We start from the raw sequence: 20,867 nt of genomic DNA on the forward strand, positions 1-20,867 counted from the left end.
CAAGTGAGGAATATTTAGAAAATGAGTCTCAGGTTTCCTTAGGTCTTATGAATATGACATGACCTCAGTGCAGGATTGACAGGATACCCTCAGAGGTCCAAGTTGGGAAAACTGATTTTAAAAGTAATTAGCAGTTTTATGTTAGGAAGGTTTGGACAGAAAAGATTTAGGTTTTGGAAAATGCACAAAATACCAGTTTTTACTTAGGCTCCTTTCTCCCTCCCTTCTTTCCTCCCTTCCTTCCTTCCTTCCTTCTTCCTCCCTCCCTCCCTCCCTCTTTCTTTCTTTCTAATAAATTTATTTATTTATTATTTATTTATATTGGAGATTTATTTATTTTGGCTGCGCTGGGTCTTCATTGCAGCATGCAGGCTTCTCTAGTTGTGGTGCACAGGCTCTAGAGTGCACAGGCTCAGTAGTTGTGGCTTGAGGGCTTAGTTGCAGTATGTGGGGTCTTAGTTCCCTGACCAGGGATTGAACCTGGGCCCCCTGTTGGGGGAGTGCGGAGTCTTAACCAGTGGACCACCAGGGAAGTCCCTACTTAGGCTCTTTTCTATAAAACATTTGATTGAAGCTTTTTCTTTCTTTTTTTAAAAACAGATGAGCATGGTTGATATTGCCAGTCTCAACAAGAGCAGCTCTTCTGCTGAGGAAAGTGGGCAAGATGTCCTGGAGAACACATTTTCTCAGAAGCATAAAGAACTATCCATTTTATTGTTGGAAATGAAAGAAGCCCAAGAGGAGATTGCATTCCTTAAGTTGCAGCTTCAAGGCAAAAGGGCAGAGGGTGACCCTGAGGTCCTTGACCAAAAAGAAATGAAACAGACAGAGAGTGAAGGAATACCTCCAGTTAAAATGACAGTATTGCTTGAAGATACAGGGCAACATTTTCCCCCCATGCCAAATGAAGAGAGTGGTCTTCCAACAACTGAGAAAGAAGAACAGATGAGCACTAAATACCAACACAGAACATCTGAGGAAATATCTTTAAATGACACTGGAATGGAAATAAAATCAGGAAAGCAGGATGATGATGATAAATCCCCTTCTGTGGTATCAGGTATTTGTCAGTATCACCAGGATGAATTGGAAAGGCTAAAATGTCAAATTTTGGAGCTTGAGCTAAACCTTCATAAAGCAGAAGAGAGCTATGAGAAAAATTTAGATGAGAAAGCCAAGGAAATAAGCAGCCTAACCCAGCTGATTGAAGAGTTTAAGAAAAATGCTGAAAACACCAATAGTGCATTCACTGCTTTGTCTGAAGAAAGAGACCAGCTTCTTTCTCAGGTGAAGGAACTTAGTGTGGTAACGGAACTGAGGGCTCAGGTACAGCAACTGGAAGTGAACCTTGCAGAAGCAGAAAGGCAAAGAAGACTTGACTATGAAAGCCAGACTGCTCATCACAACTTGCTCACTGAACAGATCCACAGTCTCAGCATAGAAGCCAAATCTAAAGATGTAAAGATTGAAGTTTTACAGAATGAACTTGATGATGTGCAGGTTCGGTTTTCTGAGCAGAGTACAGTGATCAAAAGCCTGCAGAGCCAGCTGCAGAAGAAGGAAAGTGAAGTGCTCGAGGGGGCAGACCGTGAGAGGGATATCTCAAATAAGGTGGAAGAACTTTCACAGGCTCTTTCACAGAAGGAACTTGAAATAGCAAAAATGGACCAACTCTTACTAGAGAAAAAGAAAGATGTGGAAATCCTCCAACAAACCATCGAGGAGAAGGATCAGCAAGTGACAGAAATCAGCTTTAGTATGATGGAGAAAATGGTTCAGCTTAATGAAGAGAAGTTTTCTCTTGGGGTTGAAATTAAGACTCTTAAAGAACAGCTGAATTTATTATCCAGAGCTGAAGAGGCCAAAAAAGAGCAGGTGGAAGAAGATAAAGAAACTGTTTCTGGCATTAAACAGAATTATGATGAGCTGAACCCAGTAGGGCTAATAAGTAAAGAAGAACTTCAGTATGAATTAGACCTTGTAAAGAAAGAAAGTGAGCAGAGAAAAAGAAAGCTCCAGGCTGCTCTTATTAACAGAAAGGAACTTCTACAGAGAGTCAGTAGATTAGAAGAGGAATTGGCCAAAGTGAAAGATGAACCCAGGAAAGACACCCCACTCAGTGAGAGTGAGAGGAGGGAAATGGAGGAAGATAAAGAAAGCAAAGAAGACTTAGAAAAATGTATGACTTCTAAGTGCCAAGAAATAGAAATGGTAATATCTTTAAAACAGGTAATATCTGAGAAGGAAGTGGAACTAGAGCATGTAAGGAAGGATTTGGAAGAAAAGGCAGCAGCTGAAGAACAGTTACAGGCTGTGGTCAAACAAATGAATCAGAATTTGCAAGAGAAGACAAACCAAATAGATCTGCTCCAAGCAGAAATCATTGAAAACCAAACAGTTATCCAAAAGTTAGCCACAGGTAATAAGGATGCAGGTGATGGAGACTCAGCAGCATCTGTAAAAGAAGCAGCAGCCATCAGTCCACTTGGTGCAGGTAGTGGAGAACACTGGAAACCAGAACTGGAAGAAAAAATAGTGGACCTTGAAAAAGAAAAGGAGCAACTTCAAAAGAAGCTACAGGAAGTATTAACCTCTCGCAAGGTGATTCTAAAAAAGGCACAGGAGAAAGAAAGACATCTTCAGGAGGAGCTCAAGCAACAGAAAGATGACTATAATCGCTTGCAAGAACAGTTTGATGAGCAAAGCAAGGAAAATGAGAACATTGGGGACCAACTAAGAGAACTACAGATTCAAGTAAAGGAATCTTCGGACAGAAAACTCCCAGGCAGTGGCCAGCGGGTTCCAGGTTCTCCCACTCAAGGTTTAGAAGAACCTTTATTCAAAGCCACAGAGCAGCAACCTGCTCAACCTGCTTCAGAGTCTGACTTGTGCCCAGACTGGCCTTCTCATCCTGGAGATACAAATGGTCTGCAGGGCAATACTGCTATTGCCCAGATTAAGACACAGCTGAAAGAAATAGAGGCTGAGAAAGAAAAGTTAGAGTTGAAGGTTAGCTCTACAATAAGTGAGCTGACTAAAAAATCAGAAGAGGTATTTCAGTTACAAGAGCAGATAAATAAACAGAATTTAGAAATCCAAAGTCTGAAGGCAGCGTCCCATGAAGCTGAAGCCCACGCAGAAAGCCTGAGGCAACAACTGGAAAGCAGTCAACTAGAAATCACTGGATTAGAACATTTAAGAGAATTACAGCCTGAACTAGATGAACTGCAAAAACTCATAAGCAAAAAAGAAGAAGAAGTTAGATACCTTTCTGGACAGCTTAGTGAGAAGGAAATAGCCCTTACTAAAGTACAGACAGAGATAACAGAACAAGAGGATTTAGTGAAGGCTCTGCATACACAGCTGGAAATGCAAGCCAAAGAACATGATGAGAAGATAAAGCAGTTACAGGTGGAGCTTTGTGAAATGAAGCAGAAACCAGAAGAGATTGGAGAGGAAAGTAAAGCAAAGCAACAAATACAGAGGAAACTGCAAGCTGCCCTTATTTCCCGAAAAGAAGTACTAAAAGAAAACAAACGTCTCCAAGAGGAGTTGTCTTTGGCCAGAGATACCATTGAACATCTCACCAAGTCTCTGGAAGATGTGGAAAACCAAGTTTCTGCTCAAAATAAAGAGAAAGATATATTCTTAGGCAAGTTAGCTCTTTTTCAGGAAGAAAGAGACAAACTCATTGCAGAAATGGACAGATCTTTAATGGAAAATCAAAGTCTCAATGGTTCTTGTGAAAGTCTGAAATTAGCTCTGGAGGGTCTTACTGAAGACAATGAAAACTTAGTGAAAGAAATTGAATCTTTGAAATGTTCTAAGATTGCAGAAAGCACTGAGTGGCAAGAGAAACACAAAGAGTTACAAAAGGAATATGAAATTCTTCTGCAGTCCTATGAGAATGTTAGTAATGAGGCAGAAAGGATTCAGCATGTGGTAGAAACTGTGAGGCAAGAGAAGCAAGAACTATATGGCAAGTTAAGAAGCACAGAAGGAAACAAGAAAGAGACAGAAAAGCAGTTGCAAGAAGCTAAACAGGAAATGGAGGAGATGAAAGAAAAGATGAGAAAGTTTGCTAAATCTAAACAACAGAAAATCCTAGAGTTGGAAGAAGAGAATGAGAGGCTTAGAGCAGAGGTACACCCTGCAGGAGGTACATCTAAAGATAGTATGGAAGCACTTCTTTCTTCCAATTCTAACATGAAGGAGGAACTAGAAAGGGTCCAAACAGAGTATAAAACCCTTTCTAAGGAGTTTGAGGCTTTAATGATGGAGAAGGACTCTTTAAGTGAAGAGGTTCAGGATTTAAGGCATCAGATAGAAGGTAACATATCCAAACAAGCTAGCCTGGAGGCCACTGAGAAACATGATAACCAGATGGTTGTCACTGAAGAGCCAACCCAGTCTGCTCCAGGTAAGGCCCATGAGCAAAACTTTCCAAGTTTGAACCCAAGGTCTGAAAATTCAGAATCCATTCATTCAGAGAACAGTGCCAAGCTTGATATAAGTGAGAATGTCAGCTTACATGATGAAATTAATAATTACCTACAGCAGATGGATCAGCTCAAAGAAAGAATCACTGAATTAGAGGAGGACAAGCAGAAAGACAAGGAATTTAGTCAGACTTTAGAAAATGAGAGAGCTGCTTTATTGAGTCAAATATCAGCAAAGGATGGTGAACTAAGAATGCTTCAGGAAGAAGTAACCAAAATAAACTCATTAAATCAGCAAATCCAAGAAGAACTTGCCAGAGTTACCAAGCTAAAGGAGACAGCAGAGGAAGAGAAAGATGATTTGGAAGAGAGGCTTATGAATCAATTAGCAGAACTTAATGGAAGCATTGGGAATTATTATCAGGATGTTACAGATGCCCAAATCAAAAATGAGCTACTAGAATCTGAAATGCAGAACCTTAAAAAGTGTGTGAGTGAATTGGAAGAAGAAAAGCAGCAGTTAGTCAAGGAGAAAACTAAGGTGGAATCAGAAATACGAAAGGAATATATGGAGAAAATACAAGGTGCTCAGAAAGGGCCTGGCAATAAAAGTCATGCAAAGGAACTTCAGGAGCTGTTAAAAGAAAAACAGCAAGAAGTAAAGCAGCTACAGAAGGATTGCATTAGATACCAAGAGAAAATCAGTGCTCTGGAGAGAACTGTTAAGGCCTTAGAATTTGTTCAGACTGAGTCCCAAAAAGATTTGGAAATAACCAAAGAAAACCTGGCTCAAGCCAATGAACATCGCAAGAAGGCAGAAACAGAATTAGCTAGCTTCAGAGTACTGCTAGATGACACTCAAAGTGAAGCAGCAAGGGTCCTAGCAGACAATTTCAAGTTGAAAAAGGAGCTTCAGTCAAATAAAGAATCAGTTAAAAGCCAAATGAAACAAAAGGATGAAGATCTTGAGCGAAGACTGGAGCAGGTAGAGGAGAAACACCTGAAAGAGAAGAAGAATATGCAAGAGAAACTGGATGCTTTGCATAGAGAAAAAGTCCACTTAGAAGAGACATTTGGAGAGATTCAGGTTACTTTGAACAAGAAAGACAAGGAAGTTAAGCAACTTCAGGAAAACTTGGATAGTACTGTGGCCCAGCTTGCAGCTTTCACTAAGAGCATGTCTTCCCTCCAGGATGATCGGGACAGGGTGATAGATGAAGCCAAGAAATGGGAGAGGAAGTTCAGTGACGCTATTCAAACCAAAGAAGAAGAAATTAGACTTAAAGAAGAGAATTTCAGTGTTCTAAAGGATCAGCTTAGGCAGATGTCCATCCACATGGAGGAATTGAAGATCAACATTTCCAGGTAAATGAATAATGACTTTTTTTGCTCTTCCAAAGGTAATTCAAGGCAAAGGAAGTCTCTATTTAAACTATTTCTATTCCCTTTAATATTATGGGACTGATTTTGGTTTAAATTCTCACCGAAGATGTATTCCCTCTCACTTCTGTCTCTCTCGCTCTCTTGCAAATGACTTTCTGCTACAACTTGTATTAACATGAAAAATTTACATCTGCTTCTCTACCCATCTTTCTATTGAGAGATCTCTTAGATTTCTTCCTTTCTTCTCATTTCCGTTATCCTTGTCTGAATTTTTACCATAGTACATATTATTGTACTCTCAAATTACTGCCTTAGCCTCTGAAATGATCTCCTCTTTTCTCTTCCTCATATTCCACATCAATTCATACTGCATATGCCTGCTAGAGTTACTTTCTTCAAACTCCAATTTTATATCACTTTTCAAGCTCAGGAAATAACAGTGTCCCCCACACTTTGTATCCTACAAGGATCCCACATTTTTAGTAGGATCCTTCTGCTCTGAGACAGGTCTCCTCATTGCCTCTCATACCAAGATTATTCCGTTAAGGCGCCAGACAACAGCTTGTCTAGAGCAAAGAACAAAATAGGGGGCACTCTTTAGAGTGTCCAAGGTCATGTCACTAAATTAGCAACATACTTTGGAGTTTGTTTTTATACGAATTCTTAGGTGCAATATACCTTTAATACAGAACATTCAGTAGAGCTAATACCTCTTTATTTAAAAGATGAACACCTTCAATTACAAATATTTATTCACTTGTAGATCTGAGTACATGTTGTAGTATGTGTTCCCTACGCATCAAGTACTTTTCCCTTGAAATTTGTAATTAATGACCTTCTCTCTTTTTCTAGGCTTGAACATGACAAGCAGATTTGGGAGTCTAAAGCTCAGACAGAAGTCCAACTTCAGCAGAAGGTCTGTGATACTCTACAGGGAGAAAACAAAGAACTTTTTTCCCAGCTAGAAGAGGCTCGACATCTATACCGTAGTTCTCAGGATGAATTAGCTAAGTTGGAATCAGAACTGAAGATTCTCAGAGACCAGTCAACTGATTTAAATAACTCTTTAGAAAAATATAAGGAAAATAAAGAAAATTTGGAAGGGATCATAAAGCAGCAAGAGGCTGATATCCAAAATTGTAAGTTCAGTTATGAACAGCTAGAAACAGATCTTCAGGCCTCCAGGCAACTGACCAGTAGGCTGCATGAAGAAATAAACATGAAAGAGCAGAAGATTATAAGCCTGCTTTCTGCCAAGGAACAGGCAGTCCAAGTAGCTGTTGCTGAACTGCATCAGCAGCATGATAAAGAAATTAAAGAATTGGAAAATCTGCTGTCCCAGGAGGAAGAGGAGAATACTGTTTTAGAAGAAGAGAACAAAAAGGCTGTTGACAAAACCAATCAGCTTATGGAAACACTGAAAAACATGAAAAAGGAGAACATGCAACAGAAGGCTCAGTTGAATTCCTTTGTTAAATCCATGTCTTCTCTCCAAGATGACCGAGACCGTATAGTAGGTGACTACCAACAGCTGGAAGAGCGACATCTCTCTGTGATCTTGGAAAAAGACCAACTCATCCAGGATGCTGCTACTGAGAATAATAAGCTGAAAGAAGAAATTCGATGCTTGAGAAGTCATATGGATGATCTTAATTCTGAGAATGCCAAGCTCAATGCAGAACTGATCCAATATAGAGAAGACCTGAACCAAGTGATATCAAGAAAGGACTGTCAGCAAAAGCAGCTCCTTGAAGCTCAACTTCAGCAGACTAAGGAGGTGAAAAGTGAGTATGCTAAATTAGAAGAAAAGCTCAAGGAGTCTGAGGAAGCAAAGGAGGAGCTGCAGAGGTCCTCTCTTGCCCTACAGGAGGAGAAACGAGGTTTATCTAAAGAGATTGAGAACTTAAAAGTATCTCTATCCCAACTAAAGAAACAACTGACAGCCTTGCAAGAAGAAGGTACTTTAGGAATATTCCAGGCCCAATTAAAAGCAAAAGAAGAAGAGGTAGAGAAGTTAAATACTACCCTTTCTTTGTCTCAGAAGAGAATTACAGAACTGGAAGAGGAATTGGTTCGTGTTCAGAAGGAAGCTGCCAAAAAGGTAGGTGAAATTGAAGATAAACTGAAGAAAGAATTAAAGCATCTTCATCATGATGCAGGGATAATGCGAAATGAAACTGAAACAGCAGAAGAGAGGGTGGCGGAGTTAGCAAGAGATCTGGTAGAGATGGAACAGAAGTTACTCATGGTCACCAAAGAAAATAAAGATCTCACAGCACAAATCCAGTCTTTTGGAAGGTCAATGAGTTCCCTACAAGATAGTAGAGATCATGCCAATGAGGAAGTTGAGGAACTGAAAAAGAAATATGAGGCCAGTCTGAAGGAGTTGGCACAGCTGAGAGAACAGCAGGGCCTCTTAAGCAAGGAGAGAGATGTTCTTGTTTCTAAAGCTGCATTTCCAGTTAACTCCACTGAGGATAACAGCTTGCCCCACCTTGAGAAACTTAACCAACAGCTTCTGTCCAAAGATGACCAACTGCTTCACTTGTCCTCACAACTAGAAGACTCTTACAACCAAGTGCAGTCCTTTTCCAAGGCTATGGCCAGTCTACAGAATGAGAGAGATCGCCTGTTGAGTGAACTGGAGAAATTCCGCAAGTCAGAGGAAGGGAAGCAGAGGTCTGCAGCCCCACCTGCAACCAGCCCAGATGAAGTACAGAGTTTAAAAAAAGCTATGTCATCACTTCAAAATGACCGAGACCGACTAGTGAGTATCTAGGTTTCTCTTTCCAATCTTCTTTTGAGAGTTTTTGAAACTTTCTTTAAATTGATTTTCATTTTTATAGAAAATGATAAAAAAATTTTATTCATATTATCTGGGCATTCTAGGACAATTCAGACCTTTTAGTCTGGATTTAATACCCTATAGTTTGTTTTTGCCTCTCTTTCCAGCATCCTCTTTTACTGCTTCTCTATTCATCCTCTTCATTTCAGCCAAACTGATTTACTCACCCACAAACTGATCTACTTACCCACGTTACCATCCTCTGAAACAAAATGTCCTTTCCATTTCCATTTTCCTTTTCTGGGCACATATTTCCCACTCTTTAAATGTTGCCCCAGAGCTCAAATCCTCCGGCTACATTTCCAGATCACTTGATTGTCTATTACCTTCTGTCTGTACTTCCCTAGTGCTTCTCTTTTCCTTTGTCCCATATTGCCTTGATATATATGAGTGTGTGTGTGTTTAATTTCTATACCCTTATTTTTTATTTCCCCAATTAAATTGTAAACTCTTGGTAAATGTGTCATGTCTTATACTTGTTCATATTTCCCATGGTTTTTAGCAAAAGGGTGGTTAATCATATGGTAGATAATCAAAAATTGATGCATATTCTCTATATGTGTGGTTGTTACTGAAAACACTTTTCTCTATTTTGTGAAGTTGTCATGTAGGGAAATTATAGGAACTTTTGAGACTGAGGCTTTTATATCTGCCATGAACAAATCATAAAGCCTAGGCAGGGTTATAAATCACATGAAGGCCTGACAGTCTGACTCAATGATATTGCATACAGGCTCTGCTACAGCCACTGAGGCCCTTCTGCATACTTACTGAATGTATTGTTAATTGTCCATCAACTCTTCTTTTCCACATATCTTGTTCTCAGTCTGTCTCATGAGCATTGAAGTTTCTAGTCTCTCAGCCACTGGCTGCATGTACGACAACTTCTTTCAATCACTATCAGTTTAAACATTCATCCTAGGCCAGTAGTTTGTCACCTCTGCCTACACTATGCTTCCTTTCCCTCAGGACTACCCAAGAGATGAGCTAGGTCTGAAAGGAGCTTAGGTGGCTTTGGTTTTCTTCTTTACATAATTAGTCAAAGGGAAGTTTTGCAAATAAAGTCTGAGGGTCTAAGTGGCAAGGAGTTAACCCAGGGGATTCTAGGATTCTATTAGGGCATAACAAACAACTCTGAAAACATTCTGGAGTTTTCATATGTGTTCAAACTTCCTTAGAATTTTCCCATAATCAAATGAAGCACTCCTACCTAAAGGCTGTAGAGAAAATCTCTAGAGGTGCCTTTTTGTTTGTCTATACTTATTTCAGTTTGAAAATGATTTGAGGTAGCATATAAAGATATGAACAGTTTTTCAAGATAATGTAAGGTGAGGAACTGGGAAGGAAAAGAAAATTAGGATCTGAGAGAAAAAGATTGAACCAGGAGTAAGTTTAGTTTAGGAGTAAACTTATCCCAAAGGGATATCACAATATCCTATTAGAAAGATGGACCACTAATTTTGCTCTGAGGTCTGGCAGCCATCAGAAGTACGGAATTTTAAAACCTTGTGTATGAATTGCAGTGTCTATTTTAGGGAAAAGGAAGAAAGTAAAACTACTTGGAACAGATAAGAATAGTTATTCTTTAAGTATTGAGGCCTGCAAGAAATTTCTTCTGTGTTTCCATAGGGAGGACACTATGAAGTTATGAAACATTTTTTACCTTCTCTACAGTAAATGTAATAATTGTTTTATAGGGTTTTTATTTAGCTGTCCCTTGATGTAAGTGCATAGCAAAAGAATTTTGAGTAATTCACTAAAGTTACCTCTGCAAGTGGCTAAAATGCAGTTCCAGAAACACAGCTTTCTGATGATCTGCTCTATTCCGAAGGTAACATTTAGAGTATCTGGACTAGAGGAGTGAGTGAATTGCATAAATAATATTTGTTTGATTTAAAACAAAACAAAAATATGTTTTGATTTTAGTTTTGGGTTAAAAGATAAAGCTATACACACATATTTGATGAGTCACTAAATTCTACAATGTTTGACAAGAAAAACAAACAGTAGCATTCCCAACCCTGTTTCTCCTTCTTCTGAGGCAATCTGCTTTCAACCCTTTTAATTTGTTATTTTGCTGTTTCCTCAGTAGCTAAATATCATGTTTCTAGTGCGTCTTGGCTTTTCATTCTTTGCATTAGCTGTTGACTTTCTTATATGCGAACAGGGTTTAATTCTCTTTACTTCCTCTGTTTTCAAAGTATAGACGTACATTTTCAATATACAACCCCTTCCCCATTGTCCTGATGTAATTTAATTTTAATATTGATTAAATCAATATTCAATGTTTACATTTTTATGACTACAAATGCTATTAGACCTGAGATATGTGTTACTGTTATTTTCCTCAACACCTTTGTTTTTCCTAGAGTGAATAACTGTGTTTTTGTTGTTGTTGCTTGCTTAGTTTTCTTTGTACTTATCAATGTAATTAACGCCAGATTTACTGCCATTTAATCCACATTTTTCAAGATGTTTATTCCTATCTATTTAGTCTTCAGGAAGAAAATTCTCTTGGAATCTCTTTTTTGCTCTTAAATGAATCAGTTGCCTTGTACTCCTAGGACACAGTTTTCATCTTAGAATATCTCCCTCCATTTCTCTCTTGTGTTAGAGTTCCTGTTTCTTGTATTCTGTGTTTTCTTCATCTTGGTTTTGTGCCATCATTTTGTTGGAATAAATCATTCAGTAGCTCTCTAAGAAAAGATACAGGGGAGGTAAATTTATTGAAAATGTCGTGTCATCTCTTACACCTGATTGATAGTTTGGCTGAGTATAGAATTCTAGGCTGAAAATAATTTCCCTTCAAAATTGTGAAGACATTGTTCTGTTCCCTTTTAGCTTACATTGTGGTTCAGGAGTCTAAAGATATTCTGATCCTTGATCCTTTGTATATGAGATAGTTCTGTCTCTGTCTCTCTCCCTCTCTCCCTCATCTCTTATCTCTTTCTCTCTCTCTGGAAATACAGCTGGACCTTGAACAACATGGCTTTAAAATGCATGGGTTCACTTATACGTAGATTTTTTTCAGTATAAATACTACAGTACTACAGGATCAGTGGGTGGTTGGCTCTGTGGATGCAGAACAGCAGATATATTCAGTAGAAGAACCGCATATATGAAGGGCCGACAATAGTATACATGGATTTTTGATTACACGGTGGGTGGGTACCCCCACTCCTTCCTTGTTCAAGGGTCAACTGTAAATAGAATCTTTTAGTCTTGTGTGTTCTGACGTTTCATGATAATGTATTTTGGTGTGGGTCTATTTTTATCATTCTGTCTAGTCCTTTGAATCTAAGAAGTCATGCTCATCAATTTTGGGCAGTTCTTTTGAATTCTGTTTTACCATTTCCCCCCATCCTTTTTCTCTATTGCCTATTTTTCCCTGGAAATCCTGTTGTTTAGGTGTAGGGCCTTCTGGATTGGCTCTATAATTTTCTTAACTTTTTTATTGTTTTTGCTTTACTTTGGGAATATTTTCTCACCTTCATCATATGAATCCTATATTGAAGTTTTCATTTTTGCTATCATGTTCCTGATTTCTAAAGATTTATTTATTTATTTATTTTGTCTCATGGATATATATTCTTAATTTATTTCTCCAAGAAGATTGGGGGTAGTTTTGTTCTTTGAAATTTTTTCATAATGAGTTTTTCTTTATAATTTTAAAATTTCTACTATAATGTTTCTAATTTCCAATATTCTCTTAAGTCTTTGAGTACATGACATTCCTTCTTCTGCTGATGTCTTCTGAATTACTTTTCTTCTAGTTTCTTTTTATCTCTGCCTAATGTTAGCTGTTCTTCAGGTGAGGGTTAATCCTTGATTTATTCTTCATGTTTGTGGGCAGAGTCTAAAATGCTTGTGGGTGGGACTTACCAGCTGTGAGTTTCAGTGCATGGTGATCTTGCTTAGCTTTTGAGGGTAGTCCCCATGTTGATATTTTTAGTTCCTCTTGGGTTGGTCAGATTTTCTAGAGAAGACTTCTCAATTTCCCTTATGGATGGTAAAGGCCTGTGTGCCAGTGCTCTTCAAGCTAAATAGAGGAAAGGCTTCAAGCATTCAGAAGGCATACATTCACTTGATCACCCTTGTTTTGGAGCAATACCCTTACCTTCTACTGTACCTAGTGTTCCATAGTCCAGAGACACTCTTTTAACTTTTTCTAGAGAATAAAATTCTAGTCGTCCGTCAGAGTAACAAAAAGTGTGGGACTGGGAGGGTATTTAGGGATGTAGTTGTTCTCAAGCAGTTTTCATCAAATCCTCCTTATTTCAGCTATCACCTCCTCCTCCGTACCCACATCACCATCTTTTCCAGAGGTACTTGGTGCTGTTAATTCCTGAGCCTTTTGAAGAGTCTGAAGAGTAAATTCTATTGGTTCTTGGCTTTTCCTACTGCCAGCTTAAGACTTGCCTTTCCCAGAACTGTTAAGTCAGTTACAATTTATGCATCTGCTTTTCAGTTTCTAAAATTAATTTTGTTGCTGCTGACTCCTCTCTTGTTCTTCTTGGTCTTGTGTTTTATGCTTATAAAATGATGCCCTTATTGTAGCTTTAGTGATATTTCCAGAAAGGGTGAAAGAGATGTGTGTTCAAGGCCTCTCTCTTTGCCCAGATGTGCTGACATTATTTCTTACTACCAAGCTTTTAAAGAATATTGGGGATAAACAGTTAGAAGATATATCTGGAATGTAGATAGGCAGTTTTGCTAATTAAAGGCAAGTTCATCATCATCATCACCACCACTAACTTTTATGTGTGGAGTGCATTAATTTTCTCATTGAATTCTCAATCTTTGTGAGGAGTACTGTAATTACATTCATTTTATAGGTGAAGGAAATTAAGGCTTAGAAGGTGTGTGGAACATGCGTAGCATCACACACTATATGGGCAGGATAGCTGACTCCAAATTCTAACTGTTCTTAACACTGGGCCTGGGCATCAATGCCTTCTTTCTAATCAACATTAGCTAAACTAGAACTAAGATTGATATTCATGTAAGAAAGTTTAGAAGCCTAGCCAGGGCACATGGCTAAATAGAAAGCCAATCTATCTTTACACTTCTTGTTCTAGGGAGTTACCACCCGCCAAGAAGCTGTTAAGTCCTTTAAGTCTATCCTATCTCAGAGTTGTAGATCTAGCATCAACTTAGGACCTCAGGGCCAGTGGGCTGGGGTTCAAGTTGCAGTAGTAGTCAGGCCCTACAGCCTTGATGGCCGCTCCATCAGGAGATTCCCACCAGCCTGGCTGCATGTATTTCACCATTTTAGGGATTCATGCTGCCATTATGTCAGTGGACTGTTAGGTGCTGGTAGTCAGTTGTGATGTTGACTGACTTAGCAGGGAGGTGCTGCTGACTTACAGCTGAATGAATGAAATGTGATGAATCACCCTTTTCCTTTCCTTTTGGTTAAAGCTGAAGGAATTGAAGAATCTGCAGCAGCAATACTTACAGATTAACCAAGAAATCACTGAGTTACGTCCACTGAAGGCTCAACTTCAGGATTATCAAGATAAGACAAAAACATTTCAGATTACGCAAGAAGAGCTCAGGCAGGAAAACCTCTCCTGGCAGCATGAGCTGCATCAGCTCAGGTATGGTAATCCCTGCTTTTTAATCCTTTTCTTTTAGTTTTTTGTGTTTTTTTAAATGAAATAATTATAGATTTATGGGAAATTGCAAAAATAGTACAAAGAGCTTTCATGTACCCTTCATCCAGTTTCCCATCACTATAGTACAATTTCAAAACCAGGAAATCGATATTGGTACGATTCGGAGATCTTACGCAGATTTCACACCAATTTGACATTCACTCAAGTATATGTATAGTTCTATGCAGCTTTATCATACGTGTGGACTCATGTAACCACCACTACAACAAGGTATACAGCTGCCCTATCATCACATATATGTCCTTTGTGCTACTAGTTTATAGTCACACTTTTCCCCTCCCTCCCATCTCCATATCCCTAACTTCTGGCAACCACTAATCTGTTCTCCATCTCTATAATTTTGTTTCATTCTGAGAATTTTTTTAAAGTATGCAACCTTTTGAAATTAGCTTTACCCATGCATAATGTCCTTGACATCCATTAACATCATTGCATGTATCAATACGTCATTCTTCTTATTGATGAGTAAGTAGTATTTCATGGTATGAATGTACTGCTTTAACCATTCAATCATTGAAGGACATGTGTTGTTTCTAATTTTTAGCTATTATAAATAAAGCTGCTATAAACATTTGTGTATTGGCTTTTATGTGGACAATAAGTTTTAATTTCTCTGAGATAATTGCCCAGGAATGCAAATGCTAGGTCATATAATAAGTGGCATTTAGTTTTTTAAGAAACTGTAAAACTATATTCCAGAATGACTGTATCATTTTATACTCCTACCAGCAATATATGAGTAGTCCAGTTTCAATATCAAATGCTACATCCTTATCAGCATTTGATATTATAACTAAATTTTAGTTTTTTACAGGTATGTAATGCTGTTCCACTGTGGTTTTAATTTGCATAATGGCTACTAATGTTGCACATTTTTTTACATGCTTATCTATAGGTCCTTTTTGATGAAATATTTGATCATGTGTTTTGTCTATTTTCTAAGTGGGTTGTTAATTTTTACTGTTGAGTTTTGAGAGTTCTTTATGTATTCCAGATACAGGTTTTTTTTTTTTTTTTTCGCTTGTTTTTTTTTTCTCTCTAGTTGTGGCGTGCAGGCTGCAGGGCGTGTGGGCTCTGTAGTTTGCGGCACACAGGCTCTCTAGTCGAGGTGCACGAGCTCAGTAGTTGTGGTGCGCAGGCTTAGTTGCTCTGCGGCATGTGGGATCTTAGTTCTCTGACCAGAAATCGAACCCGCACCTCCTGCATTGGAAGGTGGATTCGTTATTGCTGGATCACCAGAGAAGTCCCCAGATACAGGTTTTGTCAGATACATGGCTTGCAAATATTTTCTTCCAGTCTGCAGTTTATTTTTTTCATCCTTACGTTGAGAAGGTCTTTTTAATTTTGATGAAATCAATTTATTGATTACTTTTCTCTTTATTCAGATTCAGTAATTTTTACTGTCTGTCTTCAAGTTCACTGATTTTTTTTCTTTTTCCTTCATCACTTCCAATCTGCTATGGAGTCCATTGAGTTAGCTTTTTATTTTGGCTATTGTATTTTTCCATTCTAAAATTTCCATTCAGGTCTTCTTTATATCTTGCTGAGGCTTTCTCTGATTTCATTTATTTCCAGTGTGTTAGTAATTGCTTGTTGAAGCATTTCTATGATGACCACTTTAAAATACGTCTATAATTCCATATATATAGTTCCAATATCTGTGTCATCTCGGGTGTTGTAATCTATTGATTTTCTTTTCTCAATCAAGTTGTGATTTCCCTGGTTTTTAGTATGATGAGTGATTTTCAGTTGTAACCTGGACTTTTTGGAGTCCTGTAAGTTTTAAGACTCAGTCTTACTTAAATCTTTGGTAGGCTTCCACTGCCACCATGCCAGCAGGGGAAGGGGAACACTGCCACTTTACTGCTAGAGGAGGGTGAAGTCCAGTGAGCTCCCTACTCAGCCTTCATTGATAACCCTTAGTGGGAGGCAGTGCCCTGATACTGCCAGAGGAAGTCCAGGCTCCCCACTTAGTACTCCACTGAGACTGCAGTTAGCAGGGAGCAGTGCCTTATTACTGTTAGGTGAGAGTAGAAGTCTAAGCTCCACATATGGCTTCCATTGATACCACTCAGGGGTGTGGAGGGCAGCACTTCATTGTCACTGGGCAGTGGTGAAAGTCCAGGGTCCCCACTTAATCTCCACTGACACTGCAGGAGGGTGATTGAGGAGGGGCACCTGTTACCACTGGTTAGTGCCCACAGTCCAAACTTCCCTCTGGCCTCTTCTTTTACTACCTCTGCAGGAACAGGGGGGAACATTTTAGTCTGTTATGGGTGGAGGTGGATGTCCAGGCTCCACATGTTGTCTCCAATGACACCATAGCGAGGGTGAGAGTGAGGGTGGTCAGAGAGAGGCACCTCTTTACCAGAGTGGTGGACAGTCCAGTGTACACATGTGGCCTCTTCTTCTTTTTTAAAAAAAATATTTATTTATTTACTTATTTGGCTGCACTGGCTCTTAGGTGCAGCATGAGGGATCTTCATTGCTGCGCGTGGAATCTTTAGTTGCAGCATGCAGGATCCTTAGTTGCAGCATGTGGGATCTTTTAGTTGTAGCATGCGAGCTCTTAGTTGTAGCATGTGGGATCTAGTTCCCTGACCAGGGATCGAACCCAGGCCCTCTGCATTGGGAGCGCAGAGTCTTAACCACTGGCCCACCAGGGAAGTTCCCACTTGGCCTCTTCTGACACCACCTAGCAGGGAGGGTGAGGTGCACCTAGTTACCTCCAGGCAAGAATGACACTAATCTGTTCACTAGGAGTTTGTTAATGGCGGTAGGGAGATACTGTAGTCTTTCTGTGATGTTCTGCTGCAGTTGGGTGGTTATTGTCATTAATGTTTCTGTCTTGCTAGTCTTCCCCTTCCTGGGCCTTTGGCAAAAGACAGCAATCTTTTCTTGGCACTTATTCGTGTTCTAAGTTGTTGGATCCTCCCTCAACCAGTTTGGGATATGTCGAATTCAAAAAGAAAAACCAGTGAAGTCACCACCATGTCATTCCTTAAGTCCTAGAGTACTGAGCTTCTCTACCTTCTTCTCCATCTTTTCCAGTCGTCTTATGTTTGGTTTTATATATAATTTCCAAGGTTTTTAATCTATACTTAGTGGGCGGAATAAGAAAAAATGCATCTACTCCATCTTGTCTGGATCTAGAAATCCAGGCCCTTTTCCTTTAAAGATGACTAACAGTGCTATATGTTCTATTAGAGGGGAAAAAATTATGATAGGAACTCAAAGTTTGGATGTTTTTTAAATTCATTGTTTCAGATTTGATCTGAAAAGGTAAAGAATAAGTGCTTAACAGTATATAAAAACAGATCCTGTTGTTGCAGCCTCATTGTTGGGACTTTATTACTGCTTAGTGTAAGATGGTGGTACATGCCACCTTAGTAAAATCAAACCCAAAGCTTTCAGAGTTTGATACTAAAAGGGGAAATCTCCATGTTGGAAAGTGCTGCTGATCAAGCAGCACCTACTCTGTCTCACCTGCTGCTACAGTACTAACATAGGCAAGTGAATACAGAGAATATGAGGTGGAATCTAGAGTCCCATTCAGGTTACATTATCTACCATGATAACAGATATCAATATAGTAAAATAATTATTGTAACATCCCTAAGAGAGCTCTTAATGTGTAGATAGAAGAGATTTGTTCCTTCACAGATCCTAGATGCCATGCACTTTATTAACGTTATATTTCAAAATAAACCTTAAGCAAGATTTATAGAGCAAAATGCTTTTTAGAATTTGGTCATTTGAATTTTATGGAGTGAAGTTACATCCAAAATATTTTCATATTCAACATCTTTACAGACTTTCTTATAAGTGAAAATATATTAAACTTATTCCATGGAGTTGGCAACTTCGTCAGATAATACAAGAACACATTTTTTTAATCAAAGGATGATTGCAGAGAAGGTAAAAAAACTGAATTTTTGCTCTCTGGGAATACAAATTGCTTCTGTTTCTTCTTTCTGGAATTGAACCCTAAAAGAAAGATGCTCTATTTCAACCTCATCCTTTTTTCTGCCAGGGAATAGCTGCCCTAGCTTATTCTGTTAGAATCTCAATTCACCATCAAGAGATCATCTTCCCTCAGATGCACATTAATGTTGACCACTGAATTTAGGGCCCCCCAAAGGTGATTGGGAGCTCAGAAGAACATCACCTTTTTGTCTCCCATATTATCTCCAGATCACCTGGAACTAAAAATATATTGTGTCCAGTTGCTAGTGTAAACGGAAGAAGGGCTGCAAGGCTCTAAAGGGTTATTTTCTGCAGCCACTTGTTCCTCTTTAAACTTCCTCACAGGGCATTCTGAAAGGATACTTTCCTTATAAAGTTGACCCTAAAGGGAAGAGAAAAAGAGGGAGAAAAAAATGATTTCTGGTCTATTGATATTTTTCTTCCCTCATTTTCTCCCTTTCTACCTTTCTCTTAGCCCTTCTCTCTTTACTTTCCACATTTGAGCAGTTTTGAAGAAAAGAAAAATTGTATATCAAGTGGATGTGAGTAAATTATGAGAAGGAAAGGAAGACATTTTACTTCACTTTTAGAAGAAGAAAACGAGGACACAGATTTGATTCACTGACTCTAGGACCAGTTTCTTTAGCTGAATATCTTTAAGACTTGCTGTTTTTTGCTCTTGAAATACTTGGGAGAAATGAGGTTTTCATACATGAAAAATCTGGAACATCTCATTCAGGCTTCTATGGCACTGGGTTTGACTTATGAGAAGAGCCCGGACTTAATACAATAACATTGTGGCTACTGATTTGCTTATTCTGCTCTGGTTCCTGTGCTCTCTTACTTAAGGGGTAAGTGAGGTATAACCCATTTATGGCTGTGTTCTCTTAAGTAATCAGGTTTGTTCCTTAGTGCCTTTTCTCCATTGAGGGTCTCTCTACACCATAACTACTTGTCCATCTTTCTAAACAAAATGGTGGCTTAAAGCTTTATGGAAGAATTGTGATCTTTCTTGTGCATTCTCAGTCTTACACTCCTTCTTTCTTATTCTCTCTCATTTTTCGCAGACAAATATCGGAGAAAGTGTTTTAGAAAATTTCTGTGCCTTTTCCATATAGTGGCCTTGTAATAAAAATTTAGTTTCTAAGTTTTAGCTCTGCCTTTGAAAATAATCTGACTGTAATCCAAGTCACCTCTTGACATAGCAGGATTATTTCATAATTGGTGTATGTCCTTTAGAAAAGAAAGGACCATTTTACCTTACTTGTAGAGAGAAACAAAAAAGTCAGATGCAATTCAAATAAAACCTTATATTATTAGGAAAAATTAGAGACATGGGTACTATTCAAAGTAAAGAGATGCTGCAGAAATTTGATTACAATCCTAATGGTTTTTTTCAATCATAGTGTAGAAAGAAGTAGAACTAAAGAATATGGCGGAGGCAGTTTTTGACAGAACTATGGAAAATTAGCTGGGGTCAAATAGAAGCTTCCCTTTTGGTCAAATTCAGGGGATAAATAAATATCAGCAATCTATATTTGTTGAGTGATTGTGATATGCCAGGCTCTGTGTTTGGTGCATGACATAAAGTATCTCATTTAATCCTCACAATAATCCTAAGGAATAGATCATTTATTTCCATTTTACCAATGAGGCTCACAGAGATTAAGTTACTTTTACACAGTCTCATGCCTAGTGTATGATAGAGCCAGCATTTGAACCCCGATCCTTCAGACTCTACAGTTGCATTCTCATAACCCTGATAGTATACTGTATCATGGCATCACCTTTCTGAAGAATTACAGTGGTTTCCCATTGCTTAGAGTAAGTTTTATTTAGCATGGTGTTCAATGCCCCACAGGGTCTGACTTCTTTCCTCTCCACCCTCATTTCCTGCCCTATCCACTCTACACACTACTACAACAATTCCAAAACTCACTATATATATTCATTCTTGTGCCTTTTGTTCTGTTTGCTCCCTGAACCTGGAATGCTTTTCCCATTATGGAAACCTGCCTGACTCATTGTTCAGGATTCAGATCAAATGCCTGCTTTTCTTCCCCAAACCTGCCAGTTGCAATTCTTTTTTAAGTTCTGCTCCATCATCTTGCTGCACAGTTTTGTTTATAACATAAATTTCTCTCTGGTTATATATTTTCTTTACTACATCTCTACAGCCCATAATACTGTTTTAAATATGCAATTATTCATCTTTGTCTCACAAGTATATTTTTGCCTGTGACTATTCCGTGTTTTTTCTAGGATGGAGAAGAGTTCCTGGGAAATTCATGAGAGGAGGATGAAGGAGCAGTACCTTATGGCTATTGCAGATAAAGATCAGCAGCTCAGCCATCTGCAGAATCTTACGAGGGAATTGAGATCTTCTTCCTCCCCGACTGAGACCCACAAAGTGCAGTATCAAAGACAGGTGAGTGATTTCAGCGCTGATTGCTACTCAGAGGTAACCACTACCCAGGAAACATCAGCTTCCTGAAAGCTAAGTGCCCATCTGCCACTATTAGGCAAACCATCTGATGACTTCCTATGAGGTGGGCA

General features: G+C 38.8%; 1 protein-coding gene across 18 annotated transcripts in view; it reads left to right on the plus strand.

Annotated features, from left to right (window-relative positions):
- The window catches only part of GOLGB1 (golgin B1), an 88,384-nt gene that overhangs the window by 57,120 nt on the left and 10,397 nt on the right, over positions 1-20,867 (plus strand). For 17 of the 18 annotated variants that reach the window (XM_059065406.2, XM_059065408.2, XM_059065398.2 and 14 more), the window contains 4 exons: positions 601-5,804; positions 6,675-8,589; positions 14,089-14,267; positions 20,574-20,739. In XM_059065406.2, the coding sequence (XP_058921389.1) occupies positions 601-5,804; positions 6,675-8,589; positions 14,089-14,267; positions 20,574-20,739 (7,464 nt within the window). Of the gene's footprint in view, positions 1-598; positions 5,805-6,674; positions 8,590-14,088; positions 14,268-20,573; positions 20,740-20,867 lie in introns of all 18 variants that reach the window. The other variant, XM_067034490.1, reaches the window with a different exon arrangement.

Source organism: Kogia breviceps, chromosome 5 (genome assembly GCF_026419965.1).
Source record: "Kogia breviceps isolate mKogBre1 chromosome 5, mKogBre1 haplotype 1, whole genome shotgun sequence".
Classification (NCBI taxonomy): Eukaryota; Metazoa; Chordata; class Mammalia; order Artiodactyla; family Physeteridae; genus Kogia; species Kogia breviceps.